Below are 11,245 nucleotides of genomic sequence, written 5' to 3'. Positions count from 1 at the left end.
TCCAGTGCGTAGATATGCCAAATAAGATTTGGCAATCGCTCCCCGTACATGACACGCAGAAAAAAAAATAATTTCCGATTATTGAATCCGTTAGACAATCTAACCTGAAATTATAAGCACGCACAAATACTTGTTACACGTTAAAAAAAATAATAAAAAGATTGCATGTGTTTTTGCACATAGATGAAAATTTATAGGGGAATATAATCTTTCATTCTCCGTTTTTCACCAATTACGTTTTTATGAATCGACTCGTCAATCGATTAAAGTGAATGCAATTTTTCGTCCACTTTCATTATGCTTTACTTTTTTTGTTTGAATACAAACTACCGTCATGTGTATATGTGGCTACTCGACACATACTGCGTGTTTCATCCCCCCTCCCTAACCCCTTTCTTCGTGCACTCTTCCCCTTGCGCCCTGTGTCCGCTGCCGATGACTGAAAATTGCAGACGGGAAAACCGTGTTTGCATCTAAATTTAGTTGTACGCACTTGGTTTTTGTTAAAAGTTGCTCGTGTTTTTCGTGAATTTCTTTCCGTATCGCGATTCAGGCGTTTCAATCAAAGACTTTTTTTTTGTCTCGTCGTTTCGTCGTTCATCAACTTACGTTTCAATAATAATAACCATTATAATAACATCAATCGACTAAGAATATCGTGTAAAAAGACGTGCTTCGTCTTGTGTAACGTTGTCAATTCTTCGATATACAGATTATTATAATACATTCATATATCCAAACTGTCATATACATGTATTTCGTTTTGCGATCAAGACTCGACACATTTTTGGATTAACCCGACTTTTTTCCACTCCCCGCACGTCCCCCTTCCACCTTTTGCCTTCGCGGCTTTAAACAACGAAATCTGGATTTAGTGACGAGATTGACGAAAAAAATAATCAAGATTCGTGATCTATGAGCGCCAAGGGCCAAGACGACCCTGGAGAAGATCTTGATTCCAGGTAACTTGAAAACCCAATCATTGATTGCACGTATAACCTCACTTTATTTGATATTTATGAATATTATGATTATTGCCATTTCTGTCGTGACTCCACATTGTTGATCCAATATTAACACGAATACAACTATCGATTTCACAAACTTCTACATTTCCTACATTTTCTGTACAGTTCCAACGATATTTTGAACATGACAGCTTATTTGACACTTTTGCTTGAAATTGTGGAGACATCATTCTTATTTACCCTAATTTGACAGATGATGAAAGTATTAAAATTTCATGAGAAAACGATGAAAATGTCAAATACAGAAAGCTTCCATGGCAATAAATACTTATTTATCCAAGATCATTTGATTGTTTTAAAATGTCAGCTGAAATATAAAATGAAGAATACTATCCTATCAAATGAACTAGAAATGGGAAACAATGAATGTTTTAGAATATAAAATTATTATTGACCAATAAAAATAGGTAAAGACAAAGGTAAAAGAGCTTGTTGTTGCTTTCCAGGGTAGGAGCTGAGAGCCCTTGCAGCGACATGAAGAGAGCGGCAACGCAAGTGAAGAAATTGATTGAGCGTTATTTTTATCAGTTGATCGATGGCTGTGGCAATCCACAATGTGACAATCAACATTGCGCATCAAGCGGAATGGTAAAGAAAAAATAGCCAAAATATCACGCATTCACGAACTTTGCGCTCAAGATTCATGAAATAGCAACACAAAGAACCAATGTCAAGGAATCTATTCATTCTTACAATAACGTATCGTTTTACACTATTAACTGGCTAAATTGTACTGCTCAAAATCATAGTGGAGTTTTTTAAAGTTACATTCCATGATAGAAATAATTTTGGCGAGAAAACACGAAAGTCACACAAGCGGTAGCGCCATTGTCACATAAATAGCCTATCGGAGAAGTCAGCAACGTCAGCGCTAGCCAATCAAAGCATTTAGAAGGAATTCTTTTTAGTTCTTGTTTTCCTCACTGCAAACACTGCCCTTCAAACTTCGCTTTTATCCTACCTTTGCACGTGACGGAAATCATGAGTAGCGTAGAAGTTGATGAAAACTCTGAAAATTATCAAAGATAATGGTATAAATCAACGATTTGTGCTTTTGTCAGTAGAAATTTTACTTCAGATTCAAGATATATTTTTCGTTCGTGTTTTTTTTGTCCGAAACAAGTCAAGGTTTCAACCACATTGTTTTTTGTTTGCAATCTGTATAGCAGGAAGTTCAGAAGTTCTGGTTTGTTCACAGCTAACGAATTTGACACCAAACGAAGCGGCTGTACAGGCGTTACAATTGTTCACGCAAGAGGCGCGTTTGTGTGACCGTACACAACCGAGCAAAGTAGCGCGGACTTCGAAGGAGGCAGGAGCGGGATCTCTGACGAAGCCACGATTACCTGTTAAGAGTATGAATCCGACCTGTTCCATCGAAGGTACTGATGAAAAACCCTCCCACGAAGGACCCTCGCCCTCAAGCCCTGAAACTTCGCAAAAATTAGTCCCCAAAGCGTCCCTAGTCGCAACGAGAAAAATAAGCACGAAAATCATTGGAAAAAAAGAGTCCCGAGGAATAGTGAAAAATTTGCGTATTCCGGCGAACATGAATGAAAGCAAAAAATCCATGTCGAATAATTCTCGAGAAACCCGCGCAGTACTCTCGAAATTTAGCACCATTTTGGCCGGCGAGCGGGACACCGAAAATTCTCGTAATCTCGTTAAGCACGAGGATCATTTGAAACGTAAACGAAACGAGAAGAGAAGAACAATAGAAAACGATCAAAAATTAAGAAACGTTCGTACGAAGGGACGGAAAAAACGCGATCCTCAACATTTCGTGCGTGAATTGCTCGTCCTCGCTCTCTATCTGAGATATCTTGGATCCAAAAGATACTCGAGATCAGGAGGTCGCGGAAATCATTTTTGTTTCTCGTGAAATAACAAACAACATTTTTTTCTTTCCATTTCGTCCTCCATTTTTAAAATGAACCATGATTTTTCCGGTGTCATGCCAATTTTCCAGTGCAGCAGTGAGAGAGAGCTGTACAATTATTGAAAACGTGATATCCTAATAAAATTTTTTGTGAACTTTCTCCTGCGACTTGTCTTTTGTTTTTCGTCATTAATTCAAGAAATAATGCCACGAGCGATATTTCGATCATTCGAAACAATAAAGTAAATAAAATATTTTCGTTGTTAAGAAGAAAATTGACAAAAATTCACAGCATACATAAAAATATATAAAAAATTTACAGAGTTTGCTGAAAAAAAAACAAAAATGCTCAAAAATTCGCATGTCACATTTTTTCTATTTTTTTTGTCCTCCAGGAAAACCTGTACCGTATCTGACCGAGGCGAAGCTCCTCGAAATAATCGGCCTATGTAAATCCGAAGGATCTTATTCGCTCCTGATACGCACACTCGGCGAAGTTTTTTCGTCAGCAGAGGCGCTAAGCCGGAGTTTTCAAAAAGTTGAGAAGGATGATTCACCGCTCGTCGCTCTGTTCGAGCGAGCTCCAGTCGATTTTCTCAGTACACCAGGTGATCTCAACAAAGAAGCAATAAGATCCCTCCAGGGTGAAGACAAAGAGGAAGATAGCAGCGACCCAACGCCCACGGTCCCTCACCCTGACGACACCAGCGTCGATCTTCCCGCCGTAAGAAGAGCTTTCGCAGCGCTTTGGTCGCTTCCTGGTAAAATTCTCGAGATTCAAAGTTCAATCTTCGATGTATTATCCTCATTATGGTTTCGATTTACTGTTTCACTGAGACATGAAAAAATGTGAAGTTTTCGCAAGTGTTTTTTTAACTTCATTTTAAATCATCATTTTTAATGAAGAATTTTTCGTTATTCACATTTTATTTCTCCTTTTTCTGTTGATATCGAATTTATGATTTTCAAATTTATTCTTCATACGCAGAATGAAATAGTTTTTTGAAATAATTGCAGGTGAAGCTTTCGAGTCTGCGCTAGTCCACGCTTTGGTGACCCTGGCCGATAACATTGAATTGGATCTGAGGGTATTCGGTATAGTGCCTTCCGACAGCACAGACAGTCTTTTGAACGTGTTTCTAATTGTGTTCGAGATACCGGTGTTGGGCACCGGTGAATATCTCGAATTCGCTCTGCACATGCTGTGTAAAGCGGCCAGCTGTTTGCCAGTCCCGGCTCAAGCGAGGCTAGCTCGAGTTTGGGCAAGACATTGCAAAACGCGGTTGCCGAGTCTCTTGCAAGCTCTTCAGGAACTTATCACAGTCAAGGTTCATTTTGTTTTTATTCATTCAATTATTTGTGAAACGTGAATGTTCAATTCGCTTTTATTTCATCTATTGTTGCTCAAAACGACGAAAAACACAGTTTTTGCATGTAGTTATAGTAAAAACTTGAATTTCAAGGTAATCGGAGGCTCCTTCACCCGAGATTATTGCGTCCAAGATGCCGACACGATTACCGCACCAACCAAGGTCATGAAGATTATTTATTACGCGAGTATGCTCGCGGGGGAGTTGGACCCACCGGAAGCATGCCGCGACGAAGAAACCATCGATCCGACCGGAATCGACAAAACGGGACAACGGACTACACAATCAACACTCATTTTTCAGGTAATTTGGCTTTCAATTGTCTCAAATAAATATTTTCCCTTACTAATTATTTATTTTAAATTATTCATATCACTAATGTATTTTTTTTGGCGTTTCAACACGTTCAATTTGTACAATTATCGAAAAATTTCCCATTAACGTTATGTCTAATGGCTCGAGAAAACTAAGTCAATTTGTTTAAACGTTTTGACCACAGGATCCTCTCGCGACTGAACTGGGTATAAGTTCGTTGGATGCGCGGAAGCCTTTGATAAATTTTGGGGACTTCTACAACGAGCTACTGAGTGACAGCGTTGAGATGGACAAAGATTTCGCCTACTACAAAAGCGAGCAGCCAAAGAAATTTAGCTTCATGAATTACGCTTTTATTTTAACGACCGCAACGAAAACGCTTGGGCTTTATTACGACAATCGAATACGCATGTACAGTGAAAGGAGAATAAGCGTTTTTCAAACAATGGTCGGACAACCTACCAATCCATATCTCAGGCTAGAAGTCAGTATCAATTAATATATCCTTAAATTTTATTTTTCATTATTTCCTCGTAGTTCACTTTTCAATCAAAATGTTTGATTCAGGTTCGAAGAGATTTTTTGATAGACGATGCTCTAGTGGAATTAGAAATGGTCGCCATGGAAAATCCGACCGATTTAAAAAAACAATTAGTCGTCGAATTCGAGGGCGAACAGGGAGTGGACGAGGGTGGTGTTTCGAAGGAATTTTTCCAACTCGTCGTCGAAGAAATATTCAATCCTGATTATGGAATGTTCACGACACAGGTTAGACCGGATATTCAATTTTTTAAAACCTGTTTCAATCTTTCCCTCGTAACGTTCCTTCATTTATTTTATTTAGTTTTTGCTTATCGTTGGACTGAAATAAAATCAACAACGACTGCAATACAAATGTAATTAATTAATGAAAAAATTCTTCAATTTCGCGGTCAATTTTACAGGAAGAGACGAAAACTACGTGGTTCAATCCAACGTCATTCGAGAGTGACGCACAGTTTACGTTGATTGGAATAGTACTGGGTCTAGCGATTTACAATAACGTTATACTCGACGTACGCTTCCCGATGGTTGTATACAGAAAATTGTTAGGCCGTAAAGGGGGTTTCGCCGATCTCGAAGACTGGAGTCCAACGCTGTATCGGAGCCTTACCGAAATGCTAAATTACACCGGTGACGACATGGCTGAAACGTTTATGCAAACGTTTAGGGTCGGTTACAAGTGAGTTACTTGATACCTTTGGTCCAAGAAAATTCTCTAAATGGGAATATTGAAAAGAAAGTAATTCAAAATTTATTTCATTACTTTTCAGAGATGTATTCGGAACGGTGCTATTTCATGAGCTCCGGGAAAACGGTGATGAGATTTATGTTAATCAAGAAAACAAAGAAGAATTCGCTGAGCTTTATGCCGATTTTTTGCTCAACGGTTCAGTCGAGCGACAGTTCAAAGCTTTCAGGAGAGGTTTCCAAATGGTTACGGACGAGAGTCCCCTCGCACTCTTGTTCAGGCCTGAAGAGATTGAGCAAGTGAGTGCATAAACAAAACGAAAGAAAATAAAAAATGCAACAATGGTGGAACTTTTATAATTTCAATTCGGTCTAATCTTATTTATTACGTTCGTGAAAATAATTTTTCTATAGCAAAATACAATTATGAAAGTATCTTTTGCAATGACAAAGTGAAGAATGAACTTTTTTTCTATTTTTCACCGTACTTCTAATTTTTAAAAACTATTTATTGTCGGTGTTCCCTTTTTACAGCTCGTTTGCGGTAGCAAAGTATTTGATTTCGCGGAATTAGAAGCTGCGACCGAGTACGACGGCTACACCGTAGAAAGTGCGGCGGTCAAGAACTTTTGGCGAGTCGCCCACGCCCTGCCGCTCGAAAGTCAACGGAGACTTTTGCAATTCACTACTGGCAGCGATCGCGTCCCCGTTGGTGGATTATCACGGCTCAAAATGGTCATATCACGACACGGTCCTGATTCCGACAGGTTCGTTTTCGTTTTATTTTCGAGCACACGGATGAAAATTGACATTGTTTATTATCGCGATGTAAATTTACAAACACAACGTTTGGAAAACCTCGCCCGTAGGAAGTCCCTGACGATGCAAAAAACCGTTACACGACATTCATCCTTAATGTTTCAACTTTTCTAACGATTATAATAATGTCCGTGGAAGCTTGAGAACAAGAGTCTTCCATTTATGTTTGCCAAAATCGTTAACAATGAAACAATTTTCAATTGCAGATTACCGATAGCTCACACATGTTTCAACACGCTTCTATTGCCGGATTACGGAACGATAGAAAAGCTACAAGATCGTCTTTTGAAAGCGATTAATTATTCAATGGGTTTTGGCATGTTGTGAACACAAAGTGAGAAAAAAAGCTTGGAACGCAAGAAAAAAACCGTACGATTTAGGGAATGTGAGGCGAGTACGTGCCGTATCGCCACATTCCGATTCACCCGATCCTATTTATTTTTTAAGTAATTGAACTTTGCGCGACCGAAGGCGCGTAGCGAGTGCAAATTTTATGAATAATGAGCGAAAAAAATGAAAACAAAATCACGATACGAAGCATCATGTGAAATGAGTGAAATGAGCTCATTGATTGCCGCAAAAGTACAAGAAACACTTCGTTAAAGTGACTTTTGACTGATACGCGAAAAAAAAATAGTCATCCTTTTTCCTCTCCTTCTCTCTTTTTTTTTCTCAGCCTACTCTGCGAGTCGCCGACGAATTTTGTGTCGCTCGCAAACAAAGCTTCGAGATCAGTGTACAAATAAAGAATTTTCAAAATGTTCATCAACGCTCTTTTTTTTTTTATTGTATAATCCTAGAAAAGTATTCGTACATTGGTTCGTTGAACAACGTTCTTTACGATACGAAATCATATCTCGTTCGTGTGTGTCATTGTTAACGATATCTTAATTCCATAAAACTATTTTTCTCGTCATTCTTCTATCATTTAAACTGAGAATAGATTGAATGAAAAAAATACAAATTATTCTGCAAAAACTTCGAGGATTCGACAAACCCAGAGTAAAAAAAAATCGAGATCGCGTACTCCATTTAAAATCGTTTTGGACGGAAATTAATATGTATAATACACAAAAATCCTTCGATAAACATTTCCTATCGATACAACATTAATAAAAAATTGTATAAAATCCTATAATCGCCATAAGCATATAAAGATGGACGGAATTCTTTTCCCTGTCGATATTCTCGTTTCGACGGACTAATACATAGTCTCAACAAATCATCCAGTCAGTATCGTGTACGATAAACGAATCGTTTATCAAGTTATTATTTACTTTACACATATTTCTATATTTATGTTCATAATTGAACAATTTGATGTGAAAAAAAAATTCGAATATATACAGTTCCATAAATGAACTTGGCAAATCTATTGAAACTTTTTATCGTGTTACTTGTCTACATTGAAAATGATGTTTGTCCATAGTTGTGTGAATAAATTTTTTTTTCCAAGTTTGGTCTTGAAAGCGCTTTTTCAAACATTTTTACCCCCGGGCTTATATATACATAAACACAGATTTGCTGATCGTTTATCGTGTATGTAAAAAATTGCTCATACGTATGAGACTTCTCGAATTTTATGCTACGATGTAATGAATAGCGGCTACGAGGCTAATTATCAAAGCTGAAATTTTCATAACAGTGGCAGAGTTACATCTGTTATCGAAGAAACAGAAACACCATGTGACTTCATCATAATAATCACGGTGAATATCAAGTTGAGTTATACTGTTATTTACATAGTGACCCAGTCGAACGTCTTTCGCTGCTGGACGACATCCCTCGTACTTGTCAGCTGGAATATCTGTTCGGAAGCCTTTCAATGCGCTCAAACATTCTCTCGTTATGATTTCTTCAGCTAAGGAAAAAAAAACAAGAATTTGTGTGGTAGAACAACAGGTAGATCTTTTTCGCTTTCTTTATCTTTTATTATATTATTTTATCTGAATTTTAAATGCACTTCAAAAACATAAATTCAGTTAATGTTCTTATTTTTTTACTCCGAGGATCTGTAGTGTAATTTTAAATTGGACTCACATCCTTTTCGTTCGATTACTTTGACGCAAGGGTCTGTATCTTCTGGACACCATTCGCCCCAATACCAAAGCCAGTTGAAGGGTGTTCCACATCCAGGCTGATTGCTATTGCATCTGTAGCAAAGCATCCGATCACCTAATACTGAAATAAAAGTAATATCTTTCAATTTTACTGCTTATCAGAAACACTCGCAATAAATTGAATTCAATCGATTAATCAATTCATCTAGATAATGATCAAGTTTATACGATTGCAATGCAGGAAAATGTTTTTCTTTTCTCCATGAGCATGAGAGTCATTCGCATTACCCAAGCAATATAAAATGAAACTATGCGTGAGAAAAACTTAAAAAAATGATGTTCGTTTGAATATACGAATGCCTCATTGGAATATATAATTTAGAAAATGCATACGTTTTATATTTGTATGTCTTTAAATGTGTCAAAAGTTTATAATTTTCTTAGTAAACTCATGAGATTTTTGAAAATCTGTAAAAATGAAGTCTAACCCCTTTGTAGTTATAACCTAACTCAAATGTATTTTGATCATACGAATGAAGAATAGTGACTCTGATAGATGAGTTTTTGAAAAGCTTGTTGGCACGTAAATCATAGTTTCCGTGCTATATAGGCTTGAAGCTAAGATTATTCAAATCCGTTCATTAAAAAAATTACTTCTTCAATTGATTGTCTAAGTATTTATAGAAAATCTACCTGGAATAAATGAACAACGAGGGTGTTATTATTTGTAGAAAATGTTTTTTAGGTTATTTACTCGCTGTAAAAAATGTAAACGACAAAAATTCAGCAATATGTGAACCGAAAATCTTTCACAAAAGTGCGAATTAATAATATGAGCGAAAATATTTGATCCTACAGAGATGTCGATTTTAACAATAATGTACAAAACAAAGTTTAGCGTTAAACTAAGCCACGCCCTGAGCATAACAAGAGCCGTGACGCTACGTTTAACAGGCTGGTAAAATTAATAGAATATTTCTATACCTTGTTTTTCAAAAATGACGATTGTCACGAGGAAGAACAATAGTTTGTTCGTCATTGTTTATTATTCCGTAGTAAAAAAAATAACGAAATAATACTGTCAAACCCGTGAAGCTTCAACTTCATATATCCACAAGAAAGAAACGCCTAATTTTTCATACACTGTACACACTTTTGCGAATTACGTAGAGAACTTTATTTATGGATATTTGTGTATATCTCATTGACAGAATGAAATAAAACGTTGGAAACATGCGAGGATGTTTTGTACTCTGCACATGGGTTATAATAATGAAATAAAAATATTAGATGCGCGATGGCTTGCTGCTATGAAACTGAACGCACGTACATGACACATAGACACACCGCATACAAGTACATTATGTACACTATTTTGTACTGATTTTAAGAGGGGATAACGACTGAAATGAATGAAAACCAATGGAGGATTCGGGCAATATGTCATTCCGTGTTATGACCTACGGATAATACAACGCACCCATCAGGGTTTTTACCGACCGTACGTCAGTAGATAAACTACCCTCATAACAAAAAAACTTGGCTCTTAGCTCAGGTGATTTTATCATGCCCCAAGAACATTATTTCACTTCCGATATGTCTATACTCGAACTTCGTCAAATTTTATAAAACGAATGTGTTTATCAAAATCCCTTTACTTAGTAAACATCGAGTACGTTTGAGAGAGTATTACGAAATTATTAGACGTGAACACAAAATTTACTAAAAATTTCATATGCTGTAGATCGGCCTGAAAAATGAGCGCAAATACAAATTTGTGTTAACAAACACGTTTCATTCCTACCGAATTTATCATCCCGCAATCCCACGTGATACGAGGGCTGCGAGGGTTTTGAAACTTCTTAAAATATATATTTACTGCGTTGAGTGACAATATTTCACACATACAGGGAAATATCTACATATAGACAGTACTCTGTAGGAAATTAGGAGAAACAATCGAGTGAAAACAAACAAGATAGAAAGTTTGGTTTTGGACACACTTTGTCGTTAACACTTTGAAAACGTTGGAGTTTCTGAAAAATTCTATAATGTGCCTAAATCTGATAAAAATTATCAGAATTTTGTTAAATGATTACACCAAAAATCCAAACAAATATGATTCACCGAGGAATCGTTGAAAGAATCATTATTTATAAAAATCCACAGCAATAAACGAAACGTTGATCCAGCACACGCACGAAGGTATTTGAACTTACTCTTGATGCGAGTGGATAAAACCGGGAATTTGCTGAATTCACGTTTATAATGTTATTGCGAGCAGACTGAAATTCATTGTTTTGAAAATAAACGCGTATCGGGAAATTTTCGGCGCTATGACGATCACCGGAAAAATGTAAAAGTACACCGACTAACTACAAAACGAATTTAGTACGAACACGATGAATGAATAAATATGGATGGAATATGAATCAAAACACTATGATAATTAATTTACTCGCGTTTGATTAGAAATCGTTTGAACTTGTTCAACTGCTAAAAAAAAGTGGATAAGAAATATCGCACACAAAATAATGCACGGAT

At 36.8% G+C, this 11,245-nt stretch overlaps 2 protein-coding genes across 2 annotated transcripts; one reads left to right on the top strand and one right to left on the bottom strand.

Moving 5' to 3' along the window:
- The first annotated feature begins 389 nt into the window (after positions 1-389).
- On the top strand, positions 390-7,404 carry Ube3a (ubiquitin protein ligase E3A). Its single transcript, XM_043412101.1, has 12 exons — positions 390-962; positions 1,475-1,616; positions 2,227-2,410; positions 3,303-3,668; positions 3,925-4,235; positions 4,371-4,580; positions 4,777-5,076; positions 5,160-5,360; positions 5,537-5,814; positions 5,906-6,122; positions 6,357-6,589; positions 6,848-7,404. The coding sequence occupies exons 1-12, from the start codon at positions 916-918 to the stop codon at positions 6,966-6,968; spliced, it is 2,610 nt and encodes an 869-aa protein (XP_043268036.1). The 5' UTR covers positions 390-915; the 3' UTR covers positions 6,969-7,404.
- Position 7,405: 1 nt separating this feature from the next.
- crim (QVR superfamily protein crim) lies at positions 7,406-10,050 on the bottom strand. The gene is made up of 3 exons (XM_043412109.1): positions 9,686-10,050; positions 8,682-8,822; positions 7,406-8,502 (listed from the first exon to the last, which is right to left on the bottom strand). Exons 1-3 carry the CDS (start codon positions 9,738-9,740, stop codon positions 8,222-8,224), a joined length of 477 nt encoding a protein of 158 aa, XP_043268044.1. The 5' UTR covers positions 9,741-10,050; the 3' UTR covers positions 7,406-8,221.
- Positions 10,051-11,245: the final 1,195 nt, after the last annotated feature.

Source organism: Venturia canescens, chromosome 2 (genome assembly GCF_019457755.1).
Source record: "Venturia canescens isolate UGA chromosome 2, ASM1945775v1, whole genome shotgun sequence".
Classification (NCBI taxonomy): Eukaryota; Metazoa; Arthropoda; class Insecta; order Hymenoptera; family Ichneumonidae; genus Venturia; species Venturia canescens.
The sequence above is the reverse complement of the archived record's forward strand: the minus strand, read 5'-3'. Positions and strand labels throughout refer to the sequence as shown.

Excerpts from the sequence above, each read along its gene's own strand:
- Ube3a (XM_043412101.1), top strand. The coding sequence starts at position 916 with ATGAGCGCCAAGGGCCAAGACGACCCTGGAGAAGATCTTGATTCCAG. Across the intron at positions 5,077-5,159 it reads ATCCATATCTCAGGCTAGAA|GTTCGAAGAGATTTTTTGAT; the intron begins GTCAGTATCAAT and ends TGTTTGATTCAG. Across the intron at positions 6,590-6,847 it reads CACGGTCCTGATTCCGACAG|ATTACCGATAGCTCACACAT; the intron begins GTTCGTTTTCGT and ends TTTCAATTGCAG.
- crim (XM_043412109.1), bottom strand. The coding sequence starts at position 9,740 with ATGACGAACAAACTATTGTTCTTCCTCGTGACAATCGTCATTTTTGAA. Across the intron at positions 8,823-9,685 it reads CGTCATTTTTGAAAAACAAG|TATTAGGTGATCGGATGCTT; the intron begins GTATAGAAATAT and ends CTTTTATTTCAG. Across the intron at positions 8,503-8,681 it reads AGTAATCGAACGAAAAGGAT|CTGAAGAAATCATAACGAGA; the intron begins GTGAGTCCAATT and ends TTTTTTCCTTAG.